The sequence below is a fragment of the Castor canadensis genome, chromosome 7, assembly GCF_047511655.1.
Source record: "Castor canadensis chromosome 7, mCasCan1.hap1v2, whole genome shotgun sequence".
Taxonomy (NCBI): Eukaryota; Metazoa; Chordata; class Mammalia; order Rodentia; family Castoridae; genus Castor; species Castor canadensis.
This window is the reverse complement of record NC_133392.1, coordinates 132688780-132716379: the sequence shown is the minus strand read 5'-3', so window position 1 is coordinate 132716379 and position 27600 is coordinate 132688780. Positions and strand designations below refer to the sequence as shown.

At 37.3% G+C, this 27600-nt stretch overlaps 1 protein-coding gene and 1 non-coding gene across 2 annotated transcripts in view; one reads left to right on the top strand and one right to left on the bottom strand.

The window, feature by feature from the left end:
• The window catches only part of Rlf (RLF zinc finger), a 72944-nt gene extending 47294 nt beyond the window's left edge, over positions 1-25650 (top strand). Inside the window, exons 6-8 of the mRNA XM_020171672.2 lie at positions 8958-9094; positions 17133-17274; positions 20783-25650. Coding sequence (XP_020027261.2) covers positions 8958-9094; positions 17133-17274; positions 20783-25426 — 4923 coding nt within the window. The 3' untranslated portion in view covers positions 25427-25650. The remainder of the gene's footprint in view (positions 1-8957; positions 9095-17132; positions 17275-20782) is intronic.
• Positions 25651-27473: 1823 nt separating this feature from the next.
• Positions 27474-27600, bottom strand: LOC141425366 (small nucleolar RNA SNORA51). Its single transcript, XR_012450422.1, has one exon. It is a non-coding gene; the product is annotated as a small nucleolar RNA SNORA51 (small nucleolar RNA).

Genomic DNA, 27600 nt, shown 5'->3' with positions numbered 1-27600 from the left:
AGAGAGAGTATAAGCAATAATAGTAAGGAACAAGTGTTTTTGCCAGTTGAGATAAGGATAGCTATACAGGGAGTTGACTCGCATTGATTTCCCATGCATGTGTGTTACCTTCTAGGTTAATTCTTTTTGATCTAACCTTTTCTCTAGTTCCTGGTCCCCTTCTCCTATTGGCCTCCGTTGCTTTAAAGTATCTGCTTTAGTTTCTCTGTGTTGAGGGCAACAAATGCTATCTAGTTTTTTGGGTGTCTTACCTATCTTCATACCTCCCTTGTGTGCTCTCGATTTATCATGTGATCAAAGTCCAGTCCCCTTCTTGTGTTTGCCCTTGATCTAATGTCCTCATATGAGGGAGAACATACGAGTTTTGGTCTTTTGGGCCAGGTTAACCTCACTCAGAATGATGTTCTCCAATTCCATCCATTTACCAGCGAATGATAACATTTCATTCTTCTTCATGGCTGCATAAAATTCCATTGTGTATAGATACCACATTTTCTTAATCCATTCGTCAGTAGTGGGGCATCTTGGCTGTTTCCATAACTTGGCTATTTGTGAATAGTGCCGCAATAAACATGGGTGTGCAGGTGCCTCTGGAGTAACCTGTGTCACAGTCTTTTGGGTATATCCCCAAGAGTGGTATTGCTGGATCAAATGGTAGATCAATGTTTAGCTTTTTAAGTAGCCTCCAAATTTTTTTCCAGAGTGGTTGTACTAGTTTACATTCCCACCAGCAGTGTAGGAGGGTTCCTTTTTCCCCATATGCTCGCCAACACCTGTTGTTGGTGGTGTTGCTAATGATGGCTATTCTAACAGGGGTGAGGTGGAATCTTAGTGTGGTTTTAATTTGCATTTCCTTTATTGCTAGAGATGGTGAGCATTTTTTCATGTGTTTTTTGGCCATTTGAATTTCTTCTTTTGAGAAAGTTCTGTTTAGTTCACTTGTCCATTTCTTTATTGGTTCATTAGTTTTGGGAGAATTTAGTTTTTTAAGTTCCCTATATATTCTGGTTATCAGTCCTTTGTCTGATGTGTAGCTGGCAAATATTTTCTCTTACTCTGTGGGTGTTCTCTTCAGTTTAGAGACCATTTCTTTTGTTGAGCAGAAGCTTTTTAGTTTTATGAAGTCCCATTTATCTATGCTATCTCTTAGTTGTTGTGCTACTGGGGTTCCGTTGAGAAAGTTCTTACCTATACCTATTAACTCCAGAGTATTTCCTACTCTTTCCTGTATCAACTTTAGAGTTTGGGGTCTGATATTAAGATCCTTGATCCATTTTGAGTTAATATTGGTATAGGGTGATATACATGGATCTAGTTTCAGTTTTTTACAGACTGCTAACCAGTTTTCCCAGCAGTTTTTGTTGAAGAGGCTGCTGTTTCTCCATCATATATTTTTAGCTCCTTTGTCAAAGACAAGTTGGTTATAGTTGTGTGGCTTCATATCTGGGTTCTCTATTCTGTTCCACTGGTCTTCATGTCTGTTTTTGTACTAGGGTAGAGTGCTTTTCTGAAGTGTGTGAGGTCCTGGGTTTAATTTCCAGCACTCCAATACATTCACACACATGAAATTAAAAATAAAAAATAGGATTTTTCCTGAAGTTATTTAAATTCCTTCAACAAATCTATTGAATTTGTAGGAAAATGTTTTAGGAAATGGGATTTGTTTTTACTATACAGTTAAGTTGATTGACTATGGACTACAAGCCAAAATCCACCAATGGCTAAGCAGTCATGTATTGCTTAACCATGGGGATGTGTTGTGAGAAATGCATCATTAGGGAATTTCATCTTTGTGTCAACGTCGTGGTGTATAAACACATATCTAGATGGTATACCCTAAGTTGTATGGTATGTGCTGTCAGTATGCAATCTGGTTGGTGAAATACCACTATGCAGTTGTGGCTGTACCTGTTTTGGGGACGGGGTTTCAATACATACCTCAGGCTGGCCTTGAACCCTCTTGTGTAGCCTAGACTGGCCTCAAACTCTTGATTTTTATAGGAGTGTATCACCACTCTTGACTGTACCTGTTTTTGAAATAAAATTTTGTTAGGACAGAATCAGGCTTCTCTGTTTATCATCTGGTTGCTTTTGGGCTAAGTGGTACAGTATTTGTAGCAGAGATTGTCTGGTAAAAGTTGAAATTATTTTGTCTGCCCCTTTTCAAAAATGTTTGCCAAGTCCTTGCTCTACAAGAATCATATTTTTTAGTCTGTTATAACCATTAAATGTCAGTTTCCATGATATCAGTTAGTCCTCCATGTGTTCTACCAGTTCTACCAGTGATGAAATTGGAGCCAAGATGGTAATGTTCCATAGCCCTATGTGAATTAAGCTAATTATAGAGTCCAAACTCAGGCTCAAAATGCAGGTCACCTGGCTCCTTGGCCAGCCATCATTCCACTGTACAGTTTATTTCCATTAGATAGAGAGTGATGAGCAGTGTTTTGTTTTGTTTTTTCTTTATCTCCCCCCACCCTTAAACTTTTCAATGCTTGGGATTAACCTCATGGCCTCATTAATGCTAGGCAAGCATTAGAGCTATATTTTGATTGGGACAATCTCGGCAGTATATCATTCCGTTCATATTTATACATACGTACAGGTGTGTTTAAAATATTTATGATTTGTATTAACTTGTTAAATTCATTAGTGCAAAAAAAATGAGCACACCTAAACTATTTTAAAAGACGTACTTGTATCATAATTAGTTTCTTATCTAGTGATGTTTTCTTTTGCAGTCGACAGCAGAATTAAAGAGAATATTTACTTTGCTTTGGAAAAGTACTAATGAATCACTAGATGTTCATCAACTGGAGTTTAAAATCCACATATGTTCTAGGTGCCATAATTAAACATTTGTCATCTACTTTAGCTGATTGAGAAGAGTTAAATTAACTTGAGCAACAGTAGGGGATAACAGTTCTTTGTAAGGTGGCACCTGTGGGTATCTTAGTAATAGGTATGTGTAATGAGAAGCCTCTGTTGGGGACCGTTTTGCCAGACACATACAATTAAAATTAATTGACTGGGTCATATGAAAGCCAAAATTCTGAACCCAGTGCATAAAGAGGTAGACCTTTTAGAAATATGGTAGGTCTAGAAAGCAGAATGAATACCTTGGAGCCCTGGAGTTTTAAGTTGTAATACTTAATTTATATAGAATTGAATGAATGGAATTGCTATTAATTTTACATGTGAAATAATTTTATTGAAAGTTATAAGGACCAAGTGACTGTTTCCTATGTTTTTCGTTACTGAAAGGAGAAGTTTTTGCAGTGATCAAGATTTCCACATACAAAAGGAAGGATGATGTTTTAAACATGAAGTGCTTCTATTATTTTAAAGAAAAGTTCTATCAGTTTTTAGACAAAGTTGGGGTCCATTTCATTGTTGATCCCTAAATGAGCTGCATCTTCAGTGTTTAATAGCAGAAACTTAACTTACTCTCTTGATCCAGAAAGGAAAAGACAAACAGTATCTAATTTACTCACCAGTTTAACACTGTTGGGAATTGATACGGTTGCTAGGTACAAATGATAAACAGCAAATACATTTAAACAGGACCAGTGGGAATGTGGTTTGGGAGTATAAGAAAAAGTAAACAAGAGCATAGAAATTCCAGGTAGCTTAAATAAGAATCGAGATTAAAATGAAGCCTGAAGCTGGGGCTGGTAGCTCACACCTGTAATCCTCACTATTTGGGAAGCAGAGATCAGGAGGATCATGGTTCTAAGCCAGTCTCAGCAAATGGTTCACAAGACCCTATCTCACAAATACCCAATACAAAAAGGGTTGGTGGGGTGGCTCAGGTGGTAGAGCACCTGCCTAGCAAGTGTAAGGCCCTGAGTTCAAACCCCAGTACCAACAAACAAACAAAAAGAGTCCTGAATAAGGACTAGTTAGAAAATGTATAAATTTAAAATTATAATCTATATATGTGTGTGTGAATGGTACTGGGATTTGAACTCAAGACCTTGCGTTTGCTAGGCAGGTGCTCTTCCACTTGAGCTACAAGTGTCGTTCCCCACCCCCCCCACACACACACACCCCCCGACACACACACAGTCTTAATAAACTTTTAGTTTATCCTTACGATAATTTTGGGGCATGAAATGTATATTCTAGAAATACACAGTGGTAGAAAGGCTATAAAGAAGTTGAGGAAATGCCTTCCAATTATTTAAATGTATGTTCATTGAAGGACTCTGCTAGGCCCTGGGAATACAAAGATGAATAAGACAGAGGAAGAGATCAGGAGAATTGCATTTTCTAGGCCAGCCCAGAGGAAAAAAAAAAAGTTTGAGTCCCTATCTAAACATAAAAAAGGGTGTTGTGGCATGTGCCTGTCATTCTAGCAATAGTTGGCAGCTTAAATTAGGAGGATCATAGTCCAGCCAGCCTGGACAAAGAGAGTCCATCTCCAAAATAACCAGAGCAAAATGGGCTGGAGGCATAGCTCAAGAGACAGAGTGCACCCACCTACCAAGTGTAGTGCCGAGTTGAAGCCACAGCACTGCCAAAAAGAAAAGGTTTTAGTCATCAGCACTTGAGACAAGAGAGTAAATCACCTGCGTCCAGCACGCATAAAAAGAAAATGTACCCATATGTTTTAATATTTAAAACAATAAAATGTATACTGAGAATTCTTACTTCCAATCATGCTTTCTGCATTTTATTTTTTTCAAACTTTTTTTTTTTGTGGTACTGGGGTTTGAACTCAGGGCTTTGCACTTGCAAGGCAGATGCTCTCCAGCTTGAGCCAACCTCCAGCCCTACCTTGGCCTCTGGAGTACTAGGATGACAAACTGTACCACTATGCCTGGCTTGGAATAAGTTTTTTTTTTTTAAATTACATTAGATTTGTACACTAAAGGCTGTAAAGTATAGTTGAAAGATTTAACAGCTAAATAAATGGAGCTGGTGGTGTAACTCAGTGATAGAGCACTTGTCTGGCAACATGCACAGTGCCATGTTCAATCTCCAGTAGTGAAAAAGAAAAGTGCTATGACATCCCATGTTCGTGGATCGGAAGATTTAATATTGTTAAAAAGGTAGTACTCCCTGACTTGATCTAAAATCCTATCCCTATCAAAATTCTACCTTCCAGCTGTGTGCAGTGGCTCATGGCTGTAATCCCAGCTACTCAGGAGGCAGAGATCAGGAGAATCACAGTTGTGACCAGCCCTGTCAAAAAGTTCGTGACACCTCATCTCAGTCAGTAAAAGCTGGGCCTGGTGGTACATGCCATTCATCCCAGATAGGCAGGAAGCATAAATAGGATTGTAGTCCAAACTAGCATAGCATAAATGCAAGACTCTATCTCAAAAATAACCAAAGCAAAAAAGGGCTGGGAGAGTGGCTCAAGTGGTAGAAAGCCTGCTTAGCAAGTACAAAACTCTGAGCTCAAACTCCAGAACCTGTAAAAATAAATAAATAAAATAATATCTGTGATGTCAGAAAACAAATTGATTTATATTCCCAGTACTTAATACAGTGCAAGTATTCGTAAATAACACTGTTTTCCCAGGCGTGTTCATTATAACAGTGCTATTCCCTTTCTTAGAGATTTTATGCACAGAAGATTTTGAATATTAGTAATATTGCTATGCTCTTATCCTCAAAGAATTTATAGTCTAGTTAGATAGCCACAAAGTAAAAACATGTAACTTTGTAAAATAATAAAAAGGAAATGGTCAGTGTAAATCAGAAGGTTAAATGTTGACATGTTGCTTTCAATTCAGAGCAGGGCAAGCGAATACTGGATGTTCGTCTGTGAACGAAGACTTCTTAAGTGAAAAATAATTTTCAGCTAGACCTTGAAAGACAAGAAAAGCTGGGGAAGCCAGGCTCAGGTGGCTCACACTTGTAATCCTAGCTACTCAGAAGGCCAAGATCAGGAAGATCATAGTTCGAAGCCAGCCTGGGCAAATAGTTCAGGAGCCCCTCTCTCACAAATACCCAACACAAAACAGGGCTGTGGAATGGCTCAAGTAGTAGAATGCCTGCCTAGCAGACACGAGGCCCTAAGTTCAAACCCCAGTGCCACAAAAAATAAAATAAAAGCTGGGGAACCTGGGTAGAGGAAAAAGGGACCTGTTAAGTTCTACTGTACAGTAGTTGTTAGGCCCGTTTCATCTGTATTGTTAATAAGTGGAAATAGTAGTTCAGATTCTTCATGTCATTTCCTCCTCTCCCATGAGTTTAATGAATTTTCACTGTAAATAACTATTTCTAAATTCACATTGTTCCTTTTTTCTTACCACATTGTTTCTAAAAGATGAACACGTCTTTCTGAAATGTACTTTTTTAACATGTACGGAGATAAGATGACAGTGCTTTTCATTTTGTTTACTGCTACTTCTGGTTATTTGTCATAGTTGACTTGAAGCAAAGAGCAGTTTCTTCTTAGGTTCTTCCTTTTTTTGGCGGGGGCGGGGAGGTGGAGTAGGGTCTTCTTAGGTTCTTATGAAGCCCAAGCTGACCTTACACTTGTGATGCTCTTGCTTTGGTCTGCAAAGTGCTAGGATTAAGGCATATGCCACTACACCCAGCTAAGGTTCATTTTTTTTGGTCAAGTAGAAATAATATTGACTGCCTTTCCAATCTTACAGATTTGTCAACTTGAAATATGACCAAAAATGAGATAGTAAGATAAAACAACTTATTTGAGCCGAGATTTGCAGAGGCATGTATAATTTGCTCCCTATTTGCCAATGCCTTTAAAAACATTATTATTCCCCTTTTATGGATGAGGAAACTGGCACAGGAAAGTCGTGTATCCTCTCCAGAGTTACATATCTACTACTTATAGAACTGGAAATAGAATCTACACAGTAAGATTTTGGACAATCCACTTTACTCAGCTGCTTCAAATCTGGCTCTGATACTGTGGTCTTAAACATTATACTGTCATTGCATTGTCTCTGAAAAGATTTGGAAGCACAGAATTGTATAAGATTTACTTTGTAAACATGAATTTCTTACCCTGATTAGATTTGATTCATTTATTCCATTCATCAAACACCTGTTTACTGAGTATTTTCTATGATACAGACACTGTGATGGATGCTGAGATTTGGAGAAGAATGTACTTAACCCTTGACTTGGTGGGTTTTATATTCTAGCAGAAGAGACAGGACAGGTGCTAACTAATGATTGATGCAATGGTGGAAACTGGGCATGATAGAGGATACGTGTAATCCCAGCACTTGGGAGGCTGAGGCAGAAAGATCAATGTGTTCAGCCTGGATAACAAAATGAGACCCTATCTCAAAAAAAAGAAAAAGAAAAAAATTCGAATTTTGGTGAATGCTACAAAGGAGGAATTTGAGTGTTTGGTAGGGATCCAAATGATGTGGTCTTAGAAGTTAGAAAGGATTTTATGAGAAAATGACTTTTTAGCTGAGTCTTGTTTTCTTTGGGGGTGGCGGGCGGTGGACAGGCTCTGGGGTTTAAACACAGCCTCCTGCTTGCTATGCAGACACTCTTACTGCTTGAGCCACTCTACCAGCCCTTTTTGGTGATGGGTTTTTTTTCAAGATAGAGTCTCACAAAGTATTTGCTTAGGCTGGCCTCGAACCATGATCTTCGAAATCTCAGCCTCCCAAGGAGCTAGGATACAGGTGTGAGCCACTGGCTCCTGGGTAGCTTTTTTTGAAGGAAGCTTTTCTGCACACATGTGAGAATATGACTAAATTTAGAGACTCTGAACCTCTTCCTGGACCTAGAGATCACTCTGGAGAAGTTGAACTGTTTATCACATTTGCCATGATAATATAACATATTTGTCCTGAGATTATCCCTGTTTTATACATTTAGTGCCCGGGGTAATCAATAATTTGTAATGCCAACAGTGTCATGAAATACTGTGTTCTTTACATTTTAAGGCAGAAGTGATAAATGAGAAAGAATCTTTTAAAGGTTCAATTGACCTGTTTTATACTTTTTTTTTTTTTTTTTTTGTCTAGCATAGAAAAAGAAAATTTGCAGCAGAAAATTTGTCTGGTTTTTCCCAGTTATTAAAAATATTTCTTTAAATGTGTAAATGAAAATGATGTGTTTTTAAAGAGGCTTTTAATTTTTAAAAACTCATAAAGCAGGTGTGGTAACACCCATGCCTATGGAGAGTCTGAGATGAGAGAATCACTTGGATGAATCATAGGCATTCAAGATCAGCTTGAGCAACATAATAAGACCCCATCTTGAAAACAAAAACCCATTTATACACTATTTTTCCATAATCCTATGAAAAAAAATGTTAGTATAGCATTTGTATTTAAAACAGTTCTGAACTGGCCTTCTTTAGCCCTACTAAAAGTAAGAGGTAAACCATGTAGTTTATCTTAAATTAGGTTGACCTCAACAAAATTGGGGGAAATGAAAAGAAAAAGAAAGGAAAAAAACAGGGAATGGTGGTGACTCAGAAAGCTAGACAGAAGTGCAAGTTGTAGGCCTGCCTGGGCAACTTAGTGAGTCCCAAACTCAAAAAATTTTGGAAAAGTGTGTGTTGGGGGGGAGACAGGGCATGGAGGCTGGGAATATAGACTCAGTGGTAGAATGTTTGCAAGTATACATGAGGCCCTGGGTTCAATCCCTAATACTGAAGAAAAAAATAAGATGGTGTTACACATGGAGATAATCTAAGCTTCCTATGCAAAATTTGACTTATTGGTAGCAATGTTCATGAGTAATTTTTTAAAAAATGTTTTTATCTGTATTAAGAATGTAGTAGAACTTCTTTATAAACATCTATTCCCTTCTCATTTTAATAATTTTGTATATGAAATATTCATGCCACAAAGCTCAGCCATAGTCAATACAAGAAAATTACATACTTCTAAATCTTGTCAACTATTAAAAGCAGAAAATGTTATAAAGAAGTTTCATGTTACATAACAAAGTTTACAGGAAAAGTCACCAATTTCTTTTTAACTTAGTCATCTCATTTTTGATAGATTGCAAAGGTCGACTGCAAGGAAGTACTAGACATCATTTGTAATCTGGAATCTGAGGGTCAGGATAACACAGCATTTGTTCTTTGTACGACTTACCTTACCCAGCAGCTCCAAACTGCAAGTGTATATTGTTCTTGGTAAGTATATTTAGTTTATATGTTTCTTTATTTGTAGTGTTTAGTTTAGCATTTAGGGTTTAGCAAATTAAATGATGACATGTGAATAAAGTCTTGTTTTCAGGCAAAATTGTTGAAATAAAAAAACCCATTGGTTTAATTTAGTCAAGAAAGGGTATAAAGTTTCCTTTGACGGTTCCATCGGTGGTTGTCTATTGACTCTAATATATGTCTCCTACCTTGAAGATAAAATGATATTGATATGAAACAAATAGGTATTAAAGTATTTTCCTTTACATTTATTATTGTATCTTCACTTAATCATTTGCTCCTGTTGTTTGGAAACCCACTAATGAAAAGGATCAAATTATTTAGGTTTCTAGGTCAAATTTGCATTAGAAAAGGAAATCCCTTTGAGTCCTGTGTCTTTTGCAACTTTGATACTGAATAGCTGAATTGCATCATTTTCGTTTTAATTCAGTTTTATGTTTTATTTTCCTATACAGTACTTAGTTGCTTTAAAAAAAAAAAACGAAGAAGAAGAAGCAGTTAAGCATATACATGGTTCTTTAATTATAACTGTATTGGATCTATTTAGGCCAGTGGGACAAACCTGATACAAAGGAAACCTCTTAAATATAAGACTCTGGTCAGTAAGTGTCAGATGAGTGGCATGGATATAACGCTGTAGGAGATTAGAGAAAGGTGCTCACTGTACACCAGAGTATTTAAGAGAGGTACCAAGGAAAAACTAATACAAATGGGTTGAATTTTCATAGTCTTGTTTAGGGAAGCTCTGAGTATTTATGAAATTAAAAATGACTTAAAGTTGGAAACAGCATTTTCTTTAATTAAAGCCATTCATGTACTTCATCATTGCATAGATGAGGCAGTAGAAGATTGTAGTGATCAGAGAAATCTTGTGATTGCCCAGAGTCTCAAAACTAAATAGTAGTGCAACAGTTTTTTCCTCTTCTTAATCTAATGTTTCTCTTCTGAATGTTTATTTTCTTGACACAAGCTAACTATAGTCTTGTGCCACCAAGTCCATTGTACCATAGTTAGATCTTCTATGAGAATGGACATGGTGGGTTAGGGTTTTAATATATCTTAGCATAATCATTGTGGCATTGTTTGCATTTTGTTAGGAAAGCAAAAAAAAAGTGATACAAATGAAATCAGTTGTTAAATATGTGATCAAATATTTGATCACAAATCAAGTAGAAGAGTTTTCTTTTTTTATTATCAGAAATAGAGATTTTAACTTCAGAACATATACATTTAGTTCAGGATCAAATCCCAACTTTGCTTGTTGTAGTTAAATTGATTTCATTGTAAATAATGGAAAAACATCTAGTTATAGCTAGATTTTCAAAATAAATAATGAATAAAATCATATATGGGATATGTTGTAGAGTATAAGTATGTTTTGTTATTTTGGTGAGACTGGATTTGAACTCGTGCTAGTAAGGCAGGTGCTCTACAACTTGCCACACCTCCAGCCCTATAAGTAGATTTTAAAATACATTCACACAGTTTAATATTCCTGACACGGGCTTCCCTTTTACAGCCACCCTGTGTGCTTTTCCAAAGATGTTCGTAACTCTGGGATTAATGCTATTTCCCTGAAGCAGGAAGGGATTAATAAGGATTTCCCTCTTGTCTCTGAAGAGCTATAATAAGTAAAGGAAAGAAAATCTTAGTCACTTTACACTTTGTTAAAAGTAAGTTTCTTCTATGCAATTCAAAGAGAAATAGAAACTAACTTAGGCTTTTTTTGGGGGGGTAGGGGGGAGAGGATGTAGGGTAATAATGAGGGAAGAATAGCCATCACATAAAACAGTTTATGAATTTTACTAGAGAAAGTTTATCTCAGGAATTCTGTTCAAATAGAATAGCTTTTTTTATTATGTTGAAGGTTTTCTGTGTTTAAGATAGCGAGACATAAGGAATACCTGTTTAGAAAATATTTTTTATTACGTGATATTTTTGCTAAGAGTAAAAGCAAGATTTTTAAAAATATGACAGTTGAAATAAGAGTCACAGTTTTTTTTAAACATGTATCATAGGATTTCTTGGAAGTATCCATTTTGAATTTTATCACCATGGAAGACAATATTTGAATTGTAGACTCTGCAGCTATCACTTCAGAAGAGATTTTACCCTTTGAGAAATTTTCTTCTGAGACATTTACAAACCATAATAAAAACATTTTAGAACTTTACAGCAGTTACCATATTTTCATTCTTTTTTTTTTTTCAGCACTGGGATTTGAACTCAGGGCCTCATGCTTGCTAGGCAGGCACCATATTTTCATTCTTAAAAGGTTTACCACTCACACTGGAGGCTTGGCTTAAGCAGTAGAGTGCCTGCCTAGCAAGCACCAAGCCCTGGATTCAAACTCCAGTACCACAAAAAAAAAAAAAAAAAGTATGTCATTTTGCTTAGTCATTAACTTTGGCCCCATTGGATTTTTGACTGTCTGAAAAAAAATCAAATATTACAGAGTGAGCATCCTGTAGATGTCTGGCAATGTTAATATAATTAGAATAGCCATGCAAATAAAAAGATAACCATTTTGATTGAATTGATATATATAAAGATTACTGTTGCTACTTTGAAAATAAAATCATACAGCTAAGCCTTGAAAATCTCCACAATAAGCTACACTGTGAGCTGCTCCACCAGCCCTTTTTTGTGTTAGGATTTTCGAGATACGGTCTTGCACGTTGTGTTTCTTAAGATACATTTACGTGTCTGTTTTACCCCAACTGGACTATGATGTACCAGGGTCATAAATATTGTTTAGTTCACAGTTGCGTCCTTCACACCATAATATATATATATATATATATATATATATATATGAACATACATATTTTATTTAACTGAATTATAGGAAAAAAGAAGTTATGAGAATTGCAAAGGCTACTATTGTAGCTGTCTTCCTTGGGGTATGATCATTCCTTAATTCCACAAAATTTTCTTTATTTCAGTAAAATTTGTAAATTCTGGATTTCAGTGTGACAAGTTAACTGGACTTTATGGATCTCTTGTTCTACAGGAATATAATTTTTTTGTTTGTAATTTTTATTTTATTCAAATGTGCATACAATGTTTGGGTCATTTCTTCCCCCCTTCCCCCTCCTTCTTCCCCCGCTACCCCCTCACTACCCGGCAGAAACTATTTTGCCCTTATCTCTAATTTTGTTGAAGAGAGAGTATAAGCAATAATAGGAAGGACCAAGTGTTTTTGCCAGTTGAGATAAGGATAGCTATACGGGGAGTTGACTCGCATTGATTTCCCATGCATGTGTGTTACCTTCTAAATTAATTGTTCTGGAGCTAACCTGTTCTCTAGTTCCTGGTCCCCTTCTCCTATTGGCCTCAGTTGCTTTAAAGTATCTGCTTTAGTTTTTCTGTGTTGAGGACAACAAATGCTATCTAGTTTTTTGGGTGTCTTACCTATATTCATACCTCCCTTGTATGCTCTCGATTTATCATGTGATCAAAGTCCAGTCCCCTTCTTGTGTTTGCCCTTGATCTAATGTCCGCATATGAGGGAGAACATACGAGTTTTGGTCTTTTGGGCCAGGTTAACCTCACTCAGAATGATGTTCTCCAATTCCATCCATTTACCAGCGAATGATAACATTTCATTCTTCTTCATGGCTGCATAAAATTCCATTGTGTATAGATACCACATTTTCTTAATCCATTCGTCAGTAGTGGGGCATCTTGGCTGTTTCCATAACTTGGCTATTTGTGAATAGTGCCACAATAAACATGGGTGTGCAGGTGCCTCTGGAGTAACCAGTGTCACAGTCTTTTGGGTATATCCCCAAGAGTGGTATTGCTGGATCATATGGTAGATCAATGTTTAGCTTTTTAAGTAGCCTCCAAATTTTTTTCCAGAGGTGGTTGTACTAGTTTACATTCCCACCAGCAGTGTAGGAGGGTTCCTTTTTCCCCATATGCTCGCCAACACCTGTTGTTGGCGGTGTTGCTAATGATGGCTATTCTAACAGGGGCGAGGTGGAATCTTAGTGTGGTTTTAATTTGCATTTCCTTTATTGCTAGAGATGGTGAGCATTTTTTCATGTGTTTTTTGGCCATTTGAATTTCTTCTTTTGAGAAAGTTCTGTTTAGTTCACTTGTCCATTTCTTTATTGGTTCATTAGTTTTGGGAGAATTTAGTTTTTTAAGTTCCCTATATATTCTGGTTATCAGTCCTTTGTCTGATGTGTAGCTGGCAAATATTTTCTCTTACTCTGTGGGTGTTCTCTTCAGTTTAGAGACCATTTCTTTTGTTGAGCAGAAGCTTTTTAGTTTTATGAAGTCCCATTTATCTATGCTATCTCTTAGTTGTTGTGCTACTGGGGTTCCATTGAGGAAGTTTTTGGCTATACCTATTAAGGGAATATAGTTGTTTAAAGTTCTTGTTTGGCAGCTAAAATCTTTGCCAAATTATATTTCCTACTATTAATACAATTAAATTGCCTTTCTAATTTTTATAAATTTGTGTATAATTTGTTAACTTGAACTAGGTAGTGGCCAATTTGAAGATGCAGTTGATCATCTGAACATTGGAAGCATGCATACAATAAAGTTATTTTTAGTATGTTTTTAATAGGTTGTCCATTTTTTAAAATCTCACCATTGTAGTAGTAGAAGAAAGGTTTGTCCTAGTGTGGGTACGATCCAGCAGGCTGTTAATTGCTATTGGTTGGTGATTTCAGTGTTCCATTATGCAGATTTCAGTGGATAATTGAAGTGACCAATCTTGGCATTCTCTTAAGTAATGTACTAGTTGTCATGGTTTGAGACATATTTATGTGATTAGGTGGGTAATTGTAGTTTTAAATCATTTATTTGGAATGTAAAATATTTAAACATGAAACATAAAATGATCATGCTTTTTTGGACTTAAGATATGTGGAACTGGGCAGGGAATGTAGCTGAATGATAGAGCTCCTGCCTAGCATGATGGGGCTATATCTAGCCCAAAGTATTTAATAATTAATGCAGAATAAATGAAGCCCTAGATGTTCTGACTTATTATTTTAAAAATTATTTGAGAGGCCTAAATTCTCAACCTGTCTTTTATTACTTTAGCAGATTTGGCCTAACCTTAAACTTGTAGCTAGAGATATTTTGTTTTGTGTTTTTGAGACAGGGTCTCACTCTGTAGCCCAGACTGTCCTCAAAACTGTGACCATTCTGCCTCAGACTCAGATGCTGGGGTCACAGGCATGTGCCACCCATACCTGCCTGCAGGTAGTGAATTTTAGATAATTGACATTGTTTACACTTTTATTTTCAGAGTCACATTTAACTGATAATTTTGCTGTTCAAATAGGATACACAAACAGTGCATGTGCACGCACACACTGAGGATCTTGGTGTAGCACTCAGGGCCTTGCATGTACTAGGCAAGTGTTCTACCACTGTGTTACTTCCCCTCCTCACATATATTTTGGCTGATACTCCTTTTTGGTTTTGACCATATGCAATTCATCTTTAGAAATTTGCACCGTTATTTTAAAAGCTTCTCTTATTTAAGATGCTTAAATCTGAGACTGGGCACAGTGGCTCACAGTTGTAATCCTGGCTACTGGGGAAGCCATAGGTAAGAGGGTCACAAAGGCCAGCTTTCAGCAAAAACACAAGACCCTAACCAAAACGTAACCAAAGCATAAAAGGTCTGGATACATGGTTCAAGTGGTAGAGTGTGTTCCTTGAGAAATATGAGCCCTGCTGGTGGAGTGGCTCCAGTGTAGAGGGCCTGCCTAGCAAGCATGAGGCCCTGAGTTTAAACCCTAGTACCACCAAAAGAAAAAAAAAAAAAAGAAGTACCACCAGCCCTAAGTTCAAAGCCCAGTACTTGGTGGTGGGAGGAAAAGGGGGGACACTTAAATCTGAGTAAAGCAATCTTGTGAGTGTGAAAATGAATAGTCATCCCAGCTTGCCTGATTGATGGCTGTTTCCACAGTTGTCCTGTCTAAATTTTTACACCTGGTTAGGAGAGCAGCACTAATTAAATAAATACAACTATTTAAAGCCAATTTAAATTAATTTTATTCATTATAGCTCAAATTCTCTATCATTAGCTATTATAAGCTTTAATCATAAATCTTCTGAGATAATACACATTCATTTCAATCTTTAAAGCAGGTTTTATTCCTACTTGAAAATTTCACCTTTTGCCAGGTGCCTGTGTCTCGTGCATGTAATTCTAGCTACTCAGGAGGCATGAATCAGGAAGATCTTAATTCCAAGCCAGCCTGGGCAAACATTTTGTGAGACCTTATCTCAAGAATAATCAACACAAAAACAGAGCTGTGAGAGTGGCTCAAGTAGTAGAGCACCTACCTCACAAGTGAGAGGATAATTTCAAACCCCAGTAGCACAAAAAAAAAAAAAAAAAAAAATCACCTTTTATAGCCCCAGGCAACCTCTTAAACAGAAAAACCAGGTGCCAGTGGCTCACATTTGCAATCCTAGCTACTCAGGAGGTAAGATCAGGAAGATTGAGGTTGGAAGCCAGCCGGGAATAGACCCTATCTCAAAAAAACCCAACACAAAAAAGGGCTAGTGGAGTGGCTCAAGGTGTAGGCCCTGAGTTTAAGCCCCAGTACCAAAAGAAAAGAAAAAGAAAAAAACGAGAAAGACAGGCCAAGTGGCTTGTTAGAATACTAACCTCACAAGGTCCTGATTTCACCCTCCCCCACAGCAAAAAAAAAAAAAAAAAAAACACAGAGACACACACACAAAATACATAAGAGCTAGGTGCCAGCGGCTCATACCTATAATTCTAGGTACTTTAGAGGAAGTGATTAAGAGGATCAGCCTGGGCAAATAGTTCACAAGACCCTATTCCAAAAATACACAACAAAGTAAGGGCTGGTGGAGTGGCTCAAGTGGTAGAGCATCTGCCTAGCAAGCATGAGGCCCTGAGTTCAAGCCCCAGTACCTCCAAAGAAAAAAGAAAGAAAAATATAAGGAAGTAAATTCTGTTAAATATGTTATTTTCAGTCTGTTGTAAAAATGTTTCTCAGCTGGGGGTTGTGGGTCAGTGGTCGAGCAGTTGGCTAGTGTGTATAGAAGCCTTAGTTTTAATCTCTGGCACACGTACACAAAAAAAATAGATTTTTTTTTCTTCTTTAAGCTTTGGATTTATATTTTGCTTCCTAGAATAACAGGAATAAGTATACAGTGTTTTAAAACTGACATAAAAATGTGTGTTTCTTATAAAAAATACTTATATTCAGTTATCTATTGAGGTTATACATCAAAGAGCCACATTTTTTCTTCAAGTAATACTGTTCTATTTTGCTATTAGCTTTCCTTGGATTCACATTTCACATTAACATTAGCATATCTCTCCTTGGTGTTTTGAGTTTCTAGTGCTATTGCTTGAGCGCTTTTCTCTTACACATTAAATATTTTTATTTAATTTATTTCTCTCAAGCTTTTCTTTGTCTCCATAATTAATATTTGTGAGAGCCTATATTTTAACCATTTCCAAGAATGCCATTTTACTTTTTTTGGTGAAATTTAAGCATTCCAAGAAACTTGAAGTAGCATCATGACAGTTCAGGCTCGTAAGATCAGTGTATAGAAGTATGCCATTATAAGACCTATTAGCTGTACAGATTTCCTTGGTGGTGTAGTGATACCTGATCTTCCATGCCAGCAGAACAGGGTTTCATTTAGTTCATATAATTAATTAGCAGTGTAAGGAATAAAACCTTTTCAAATAAGATAGGATCTAAATAAGGTTTTTTAAAAATATCATCATAAAGGAAGTACAGTCATTTTTTGTTTTTATTTTTCCCCATACACAAAGAAGAAAGAAATTAGAATTTTCAGGGAGCTTTTCTTCAAAATGTTATCAGTTTGAGAGAAAGCAGCAGTGAATGTAGACAGCTTTTCATCTAGTTTTTGTTGCCTCTATCGTCAACTTACCTTCATTAACCAAAAAACCAAGATTGTCAGAAGTATAAGCAGCAAATACCAGTTGTTTTAAATGTTTTAACATAATCTATTTTCTTTATAGGGAGCTGACTCTTTTTTGGAGTAAACTGCAAAGAAGAATTGACCCTTCTTTAGATACTTTTTTGGAGCGCTGTCGTCAGTTTGGTGTCATAGCTAAAACACAGCAGCATTTGTTTTGCCTGATTAGAGTTATACAAACTGAAGTGAGTAATTTTTACTTTCTATGCTGATTGTGGCTGTAGAGAAGATATGGGTGAGATGATAACAGGCAATTCCTGGTGGCCATAAGAAAAATTCTGAACAGTGGAGTTTAATAAAATTACGGAATTGGCAATATAACTCTTTCTACAGATTGCCTCCTTAGGAATCAACAGGTTTTTATTTTTGTTTGGAGACTGGGCTCAAACTCATTAACCTCCTGCCTCATCCTTCTGAGTACTGGGATTATAGATGTATACAAGAAGTCACACAGCCTTAAGATGGATCAGGTTATTGGCACTAAAGAGCCTGTGTGGGTATGTGGCCTCTAGCAAGAGCCAATAGTGTACAGTGGAAAGGCCTTTGGAATATAGCTTTTTTCTTTCTTTTTAAACTAACCTTCAGTTTTTGGTAAATAAAGAGTTTAAACCAGATTATCACTTAACTATGCTTACTTATTAAACTTTGAATCTGTGACCTGAGAAAGATAAAAGTGGAAGAGTTGACTTTTGAAAATCCAGGTTATAGCTCAAGACCTTAAAAAAAAAAAAATTAGCCAGGCGCTGGTAGCTTATGCCTGTAATCCTAGCTACTCAGGAAACAGAGATGAAGAGGATCTCAGTTCGAAGCCAGCCCCCAGCAAATAGCTCATGAGACCCTTTCTTGAAAATGCCCATCACAAAAAAGGGCTGGTGGAGTGGTGCAAGCATTAAGAGCACCTGCCTTGGAAGCATGAGGCCCAGAGTTCAAATCCCAGTACTGCAAAAAAAAAAAAAAAATCAGTGTGGCAAAATCAATGTAGATGTGGTTGTATTTTAAGGTAGAAGGTATAAGGAGGAAGATCATCTTGAATCCATTTTATATGCCATAGTCTCCTTTTTACTGGAACCTATGGATGGTGCTACTGTTTTGGAAAGCACGGCTTTGTCTAGTTTATCCCTTCTCCTTAGTAATAAACAATTTGAAAATTAGAGATATGTGAATTGTAAGGATTATATATACCTAGTTTGCAGCAGTTTGGCTAGATTTTTGGTCTCTTGGTTTAAAAGAACAATGTGATACAAAATCGTCACTTATAAATAAGAGCACAGAGGACATGGAGAATGTCAGGTAAATTTTAAGATAATTCATGCATTATCCATAAGTTCTTGTTATTTAATTCCTCTTGGAAGACTGAGGCAGACTACAGCAAATGTCCATTCTTTCTTAAGCAGCCTAATCCAGTTGAGATGATAAAATCTATAAAATTACTAACACTTTTCAAAGAAAACTAGAAAAACCATTACACATAATGAGTAGATTACTGGCTAAAGGAGTGGTGAATATAAATTAATATGAGGATATAAAATGTGTAGCTGAAATTTGAAGAAATTGGCCAGTTGGCATATTATACAAAGGGCACATAGGAAATAGCCAAGCCATTTAAGATTGGAATCAGTATAAGATGTAATGTAGTTAAGACTTCAGGCTCTGGAAATACATTGCTTAAGGTTTATATCTTTGTTTCTCTGTTCACTAGCTGATGACATGGGACAGCTTAACCTCCTGAGCCTTGGTTTTTTAATCTCTGAAATGAGGACAATATATGCCAAAAAGTTTATTTAGAATAAGTGCCCTAAGACATATTAAGGGTTCTTTAAGCAATTATTTCTTTATGTTCACAGTACACAGAATAATTGCTTAGCAATAAATTGTTTCCTGGGTTGAATAGTGGGATTTACTCTGAGTTGTTTTACATGGTATTCTCTTGGGTATTTATTATGTGCCAGCATTGTAGCAATCACTTTATATTATTTCATTTTTATAGCAACCTTAAGAGAAAAACTGAATACTACCACTATTACTTTGCCAGTGAACTGGGCTGGGTGCCCGTGACTTACACCTGTAATCCTAGCTACATGAAAAGCTAAGATCAGGAAGATCATGGTTGGAGGCCATCCTGGGAAAAAAAGTTGTGAGACCCTTATCTCAACAGTAAAAAGCTGGGTGTGGTGGCATGTGTCTGTCATCCCAGCAGTGACAGGAAGCTTAAAATACAAGGGTTGTGATCGAAGAGGGAAATACCAGAGCAAAAAGGCCTAGCAGCATGGCTTAAGTAGTAGAGCACCTGCCTAGCAAGTATAAATCCCTGAGTTGAAACCAGAGAGAGAGACTGAAACTGAGTTTTACTGTAAACTCTATGTTCTTGCCAGGCGCTGGTGGCACTCCTAGCTACTCAGGAGGCAGAGATCAGGAGGATCATGGTTCAAAGCCAGCCTGGGCAAATAGTTATAAGACTCTATCTCAAAAAAACTCATCACAAAAAAGGGCTGGCAGAGTGGCTTAAGGTGTAGGCCCTGAGTTCAAGCCCCAGCACTGCAAAAAACAACAACAAAAACAACTGTATGCTCTTGGCCAGTGTTTTAAGCCATATGATCCTGCTTTCCTTTGCTTGTCCTATTTTCACATTTCATTTCAGCCTCTCAGATAAAGAATTATCTTGTACATACTTATCTTTTATCACATATGACCATGTCTTCTTCCTGATTTTTAACTAGTTTCTGAGAATCTGTTGTTTTAGAGAGATTTTTAAATTTCTATTATTCTTTGGAAAGCTGGCATTTGGTACACCTGCAACTATAAAGTACTAAATTCTTTTCGGAGGAAATAGAGAAGGATCATGGGGTTTTGTGGGGAAAAAAGTATTTTTTTGCACATGGAGTTCCTTAAATTGGATTCAATTTTAGACTCACTTCTACACCTGTGTTTCCTCTTTCCCTATTTATTTAAACCCTGTCTTTATTTTGTTTTAATTAATTAATTTTTTTTTGAGGCAGCATCTTATGATATAGCCCAGGCTGGCCTCAAACGTGCAGTCCTCCTTATCTTCCCAAGTGCAGGTATTACAGCTGAGCACCAACACACCCAACTTTAAACACTGTCCTTTTTACCTGGCTTACCACTCTTTGAATCCTTCAGTGACTTTATTTATCCTATAATCCTTTGGATTCATAGGCATTATTGCTTACATATTGTGACAGATTGGTGAATTCCTTTAGGGTTAGGAACTGCTTAATATGCTGCCTTATAAAGGTGGATACTATGTAAATACACATTGTTGTTAATATTGTAGACTAATCCAGTCTTTTGCATGTTGAGATAAGAAGGATCTAAATGTAACTTGCATGAAGAAATATTTAAGAACTCCTAAAGTGTTTGTTTGTTTGTTTTTATTTAGGTTGGTGTGTTTGCTTTGGTTTTTTAGTTTGTACTGGGGGAGGGAGGTGAAGTCATGGCCTCAAACTTTCTAAGCAGGTGTGCTATTTTTGTTTGTTTCTGAGACAGAGTCTCACTATATAGTCCAGGCTGCCCTCAGTCTTGCAACCCTCTTACTTTAGCTTCTGGAGGTCTGGGGTTATGGGCATGTTCTTAGAGCTCTGGAGAAATGAAAATAACTTATCAATGGAAGTTAATGTAATCTTTACATATGCAAAAATGACTTGGTTTTCCTTTTTTTCTTTTTTTTTTTTACAGGCACAAGATGCTGGTCTTGGGGTATCAATTCTGCTGTGTGTCAGAGCTCTTCAACTAAGATCAAGTGAAGATGAAGAAATGAAGGCATCAGTCTGTAAAACAATTTCCTGTCTTTTACCAGAAGATTTAGAAGTTAGACGAGCCTGTCAACTTACAGAATTCTTAATTGAACCCAGTTTGGATGGATTTAATATGTTGGAAGAACTGTATTTGCAACCAGATCAAAAATTTGATGAAGAAAATGCACCAGTTCCAAATTCTCTCCGATGTGAGCTCTTGTTAGCTTTAAAAGCCCACTGGCCTTTTGATCCTGAATTTTGGGACTGGAAAACTTTAAAACGACACTGCCACCAACTCCTAGGACAAGAAGCCTCCGATTCTGATGATGATTTAAGTGGCTATGAAATGTCTATTAATGACACCGATGTTTTAGAGTCATTTCTCAGTGACTATGATGAAGGTAAAGAAGATAAACAATACAGAAGAAGAGATTTGGCAGATCAGCATAAGGAGAAAAGAGACAAAAAGCCCATTGGTTCTTCTGAAAGATACCAGAGGTGGCTTCAGTATAAGTTTTTCTGTTTATTATGTAAACGGGAATGTATAGAGGCCAGGATTCTTCATCATTCTAAGATGCATATGGAAGATGGAATTTATACCTGCCCAGTTTGTATTAAAAAGTTCAAGAGAAAAGAAATATTTGTTCCTCATGTGATGGAACATGTTAAGATGCCACCAAGCAGAAGGGACCGCTCTAGAAAGAAATTACTGTTAAAAGGCTCTCAAAAGGGTATTTGTCCTAAGAGCCCCTCTGCAGCCTTGGAACAAAATCAGTCATTGAGTGAACAAGCCAAAGGAGAATCTCATGAATATGTCACATTCAGCAAATTAGAAGATTGCCACCTGCAGGACAGAGATTTGTACCCATGTCCTGGTACAGACTGTTCCCGTGTGTTTAAACAATTTAAATACTTAAGTGTGCATCTTAAAGCTGAACACCAAAATAATGATGAAAATGCCAAGCACTACTTGGATATGAAAAATAGAAGAGAAAAGTGTACTTATTGTCGGCGACATTTCATGTCTGCTTTTCACCTGCGAGAACATGAACAAGTGCATTGTGGTCCTCAGCCTTACATGTGTGTATCTATAGATTGCTATGCTAGGTTTGGATCAGTGAATGAACTACTTAATCATAAACAAAAACATGATGATCTTCGTTATAAATGTGAATTAAATGGCTGTAATATTGTTTTCAGTGACTTGGGACAGCTTTACCACCATGAAGCACAACATTTTAGGGATGCATCCTATACATGCAACTTTCTTGGCTGTAAAAAGTTCTATTATTCCAAAATTGAATACCAGAACCACCTCTCAATGCATAATGTTGAAAGTTCAGATGGAGGCATAAAGAAATCTGTGAAACTTGAGGAGCTTGCAGCAGGAGAAAAGCAAGATTGTGTTGATCAGTCCCATCTACTTGACCAAACTGATAAGTCACATTTACCCGAGGATCTTTTCTGTGCAGGAACTGCTGGCTCTCAAATAGATGCTGCAGAAAATCTGAAAGAAAACAGTGACAGTAATTCTAGTGATCAGTTAAGTCATAGCTCTTCAGCTTCAATGAATGAAGAGTTAATTGACCCACTAGATCACTCCGAAACCATGCAGGATATATTATTATCTCATGAGAAAGTTTTTGTGTCCTCAAGTTTAAAAGAAAAATGTTCCAATATGGCAGTTTGTTTTGATGGGACTAAGTTTACCTGTGGTTTTGATGGCTGTGGTTCCACATACAAAAATGCAAGGGGGATGCAGAAGCATTTACGGAAGGTGCATCCATACCATTTCAAACCCAAGAAGATAAAGACGAAAGACCTTTTCCCCTGTTTGGGTAATGAACACAATCAGACAACTGACAAGTTTGATGCAGAACCTAAGCCCAGCTCAGATACAAACAGTGACTCTCCAGATGAAGGTCTAGATCACAATATTCATACTAAATGTAAGCGAGAACATCAAGGTTATTCCTCAGAAGCCTCCATTTGTGCTTCTAAAAGGCCATGTACAGAGGATACTATGTTGGAACTTCTGTTACGCTTGAAACATTTAAGCTTGAAAAACTCAATAGCACATGGATCTTTCTCAGGGTCATTGCAGGGGTACCCATCCAGTGGTGCTAAGTCTCTTCAGTCTGTTTCATCTATCTCAGACCTTAATTTTCAGAATCAAGATGAAAATATGCCAAGTCAGTACCTTGCACAATTGGCTGCTAAGCCTTTTTTCTGTGAGCTTCAAGGATGCAAGTATGAATTTGTGACCAGAGAGGCTTTGTTAATGCATTACCTTAAAAAGCATAATTACTCGAAAGAAAAAGTCCTTCAGTTAACCATGTTTCAACACCGGTACTCTCCATTCCGGTGTCATATTTGCCAAAGGTCATTTACGAGAAAAACCCACCTGAGGATTCATTATAAAAATAAACATCAAATTGGCAGTGACAGAGCAACTCATAAACTGTTAGACAATGAAAAATGTGATCATGAAGGCCCTTGCTCAGTAGACAGATTGAAAGGTGATTGTTCTGCCGAACTTAGAGGTGATCCCAGCAGTAACTCTGAGAAGACACAGTGTCATTCTAAAAAAGATGAATGCAGTTCAGAAACAGATTTGGAATCATCTTGTGAAGAAACAGAAAGTAAAACATCTGATATTTCATCACCAGTAGGCGGCCATAGAGAAGAAGGAGAAGGAAGAGAGGGAAGAGGTAGCAGGCGAACTGTTGCTAAAGGAAATCTGTGCTATATTTTGAATAAATACCACAAACCATTCCATTGTATCCATAAAACTTGCAACTCCTCATTCACCAATCTGAAAGGTTTGATTCGCCATTACAGAACTGTACATCAGTACAACAAAGAACAGTTATGTTTAGAAAAGGACAAAGCAAGAACCAAAAGGGAACTTGTAAAATGTAAAAAGATATTTGCTTGCAAATACAAGGAATGTAACAAACGCTTCCTGTGTTCCAAAGCTCTTGCTAAGCACTGTAGTGACTCTCATAACCTAGACCATATTGAAGAGCCAAAAGTACTTTCTGAAGCTGAATCTATGGCAAGGTTTTCCTGTAACCAGCCTCAGTGCCCTGCTGTTTTTTATACATTCAGCAAGTTGAAACACCACTTGGTGGAACAGCATAATATTGAAGGAGAAATACATTCAGATTATGAAATTCATTGTGATCTTAATGGCTGTGGCCAGATCTTCACTCATCGCAGTAATTACTCACAACATGTATATTACCGACATAAGGACTATTATGATGATCTCTTCAGAAGCCAGAAAGTAGCAAATGAAAGGCTACTACGGAGTGAAAAGGTTTGTCCAACAGCTCATACTCAGTTGCAAGAACATCAAACTACCAGGAGGTCATTTAATGCTAAAACTAAAAAATGTGGCTTAATCAAAGAAAAGAAAGCTCCAATTAGTTTTAAAACAAGAGCTGAAGCCCTCCATATGTGTGTAGAGCAGTCAGAGCACACACAGTACCCCTGTATGGTTCAAGGATGTTTATCTGTGGTGAAGTTGGAGAGCAGCATAGTGAGGCATTACAAACGTACCCATCAGATGAGTAGTGCCTATTTAGAGCAACAAATGGAAAACCTTGTTGTTTGTGTTAAGTACGGTACAAAAATTAAGGAAGAACCCCCTTCTGAAGCAGAGCCCTGTATAAAGAAAGAAGAAAGTAGAAGCTGTGAATCAGAGCATGCAAAGCACAGCCATTCTCCGGGTGACAGCAGTGCAACCCTCCAGAACACTGATTCCTGCCATCCAGGTGAAAGAAATGGATGTCAGAAAGGGTGTACAGAAAACAACCCAGTATTTGATGCAGACACTCTGCTCTACAGGGGAACTTTGAAATGCAACCACAGTTCAGAAACCACTTCTTTGGAACAATGTAATATAGTTCAGTCTCCTCCCTGTAAAATAGAAAATTCCATACCTAATCCCAGTGGAACTGAAAATGGGACTTACTTCACGAATTTCCAGCTGCCTTTACCAAGGATCAAAGAAGAAACTGGGCAGCATAGTTCAGGGCAAGAAAACACTGTAAAAAATTCAACCCATGTCCCAAAAGAGAATTTTAGGAAGCATTCACAACCTAAGTCATTTGATTTGAAGACTTATAAACCTATGGGATTTGAATCTTCATTTCTGAAATTTATTCAGGAAAGTGAAGAGAAAGAAGATGATTTTGATGACTGGGAGCCTTCAGAGCACTTAACATTAAGTAATTCTTCACAACCCAGTAATGACTTAACAGGGAGTGATATGGCAAATAATATGGTGAATGACAATGACCCAGAAGTTGACATACCTCATTCTTCCAGTGACTCTACAATTCATGAGAACCTGACTTCAATCCCACCTTTAATAGTAGCTGAAACAGCAACAGTTCCTTCCTTGGAAAACCTGAGGGTTGTATTGGACAAAGCATTAACAGACTGTGGAGAGCTTGCCTTAAAACAGCTTCATTATCTTCGACCAGTGGTTGTGCTTGAAAGATCTAAGTTTTCCACACCAATCTTAGACTTGTTCCCGACAAAAAAGACAGATGAGCTTTGTGTAGGAAGTTCCTAAATAGCAATTTTGCTTTAGAAACAGACTGGCTCCAACACTGCAACATGGGGACAATTGCCAACATGAACAAAGGCTGAGAACCAGCCACACTGTTGTTTAGGGTAGAATAGGCTGTGTATTTACATGAATGTATAATATCTATGTCAGCAGTATTGGCTGAGTCCATTAGCTCTCCAGTTGGTTTATTGATTGGTTTTTTTTTTTTTTTTTTGTCTTTTTTTGTTTATTAAAAAGAAATGGAACTGTACTCTTGTTTGGTGCTAATTAATACATCAAAAATATACTGGGGCTTCCTTTTTCAAATAAGTGTGCATGATTGTATATGGAACAAATACTAAGGTCCCAGGGTGGGAGGGTGAGGGAAAGGGATACGGAGTTCTTACTTGACTTGAATGTGCACCTGAGGGTGCTTTGTGTAATATATTGTACACTACAGCATCTTATATTTTTTGAGTTGAGTTTCAATAAATTACAATTTTTCACCCATTTCTTGTTTACTCATAAGGAGTTTTCATGCCACATGTAAGCTGGAATTACCTATGTATGTTCTGGAGTATGTGCTCATATTTTACTCCGGTAATTTTTTTGTTTTTTTTTGGGTTTTTTTGCAGTATTGGGATTTGAATTCAGGCCTTCATGCTTGCTAGGCAGATATTCTACCACTTGAGCCAGACCTCCAGCCCTCAATAATTTTTTTAATTAGCCAAACCATTCAGGTCAGGGATCTTTTTGAATGACTCTTGTCTTAAAATATTTGTGGAAGGAAAATTCTGAGATTGAGTTATAAGCCCTGGGATTCAGTATGGCTCCCAGAGGAGAGGGTAGGCCAAGCAGAATATGGCAGGCATAGCAAATTCAGAGGCATGTTTCTGGGAAACTACAAATAATTTGATATGCTGGCAATAAAAGATGAGATTATTGTACAGATAGATAGGAACCTACAAACAAGTGCAAACTGAGGAAATTTGGTCTTGAGTCTATAATCAACTGAGAGACCTCTTTGTGTGTGTGTGTGTGTGTGTGTGCGTGTGTGTGTGCGTGATACTGCAGTTGAACTCGACCTTACATTCTACCATTTGAGCCACTCTCCATCAGCCCTATTTTTTTGAGATAGGGTCTCGAACTATTTGCTCAGTCTGGCTTGGAACTGAGATCCTCCTGATCTCTGCCTCCTGAGTAGCTAGGATGGTAATGAGCCACTGGCGCCCAGCAAGAGCCTTTGATGGATGTTAAGCAAAGTTACATATTGAAATTCACTAATAGGTGAATTGAAATATGCAAAATGTAATAGGAAGATTAGAATGGAATAGGAAATAATAAGATGAAGTAATTGAGGCAAAGTTGGAAGGCTGGCAGTGTAGTTCAAGTGGTAGAGCACTTGCCTATGGAGCACAAAGATATATTCAATTCCTAGTATGACCTTACCGACAAAACGAAATTCAGGGACTGGAGGTACTCCAATGGTAGAGTTGCTTAGCTAGTAAATTTAAGGCCCTGAGTTCCAACCCCAGTTGAGGGGGAAGGTGGAATAGGAGAGGGAGACTTTATGAGGCACTGCTGACAGCTGCAGCAGAGGGAAGTAGAGATGAAATCAAGATACATAAGGAGACAAGGTCATTCAGACTTGGAAGGAGATGAAAAAGACTGTGGAAAACTTAATGACTTGGTAGTGACACAGCCAGTTAAAGTAGGAATACAAAAAAGACTGGGTATTTAGAACAGAAAGGAAAGCCAAGAGGTGTTTGGTCTTTGTAAATACTAAGTTTCAGTGGACTGTGGGACGTCTAGGTCTAATGACAAGGAAAACAGTGTACAGTAAGCCTGCGTTATTTGTGAATTTGACCAAACTCAATAATAAAAGTTTGAGGCCTTAGTTCAATACCCAGTACTGAAAATAATTTTTTAAAAAAACCTATTTTTAGGTTTTTTTTTTTGTTTTTTTGTTTTTTTTGGTGGTGGTGGTATTGGGGCTTGAACTCAGGACCTCATTTGCTAGGCAGGTGCTCTACCATTTGAGCCACACCACCAGTCCTCAAAACTAAAAATTTTAAATTCCCATACACACATTACACAACACAGAGCCTGGGTTGAGGTGTATATAGGGTAGATTTACTTTGCCTCTACTTTCTGTTCAGTCAGTGTAAAAGCACACCTGTGATAAGCACTGGAAGGCT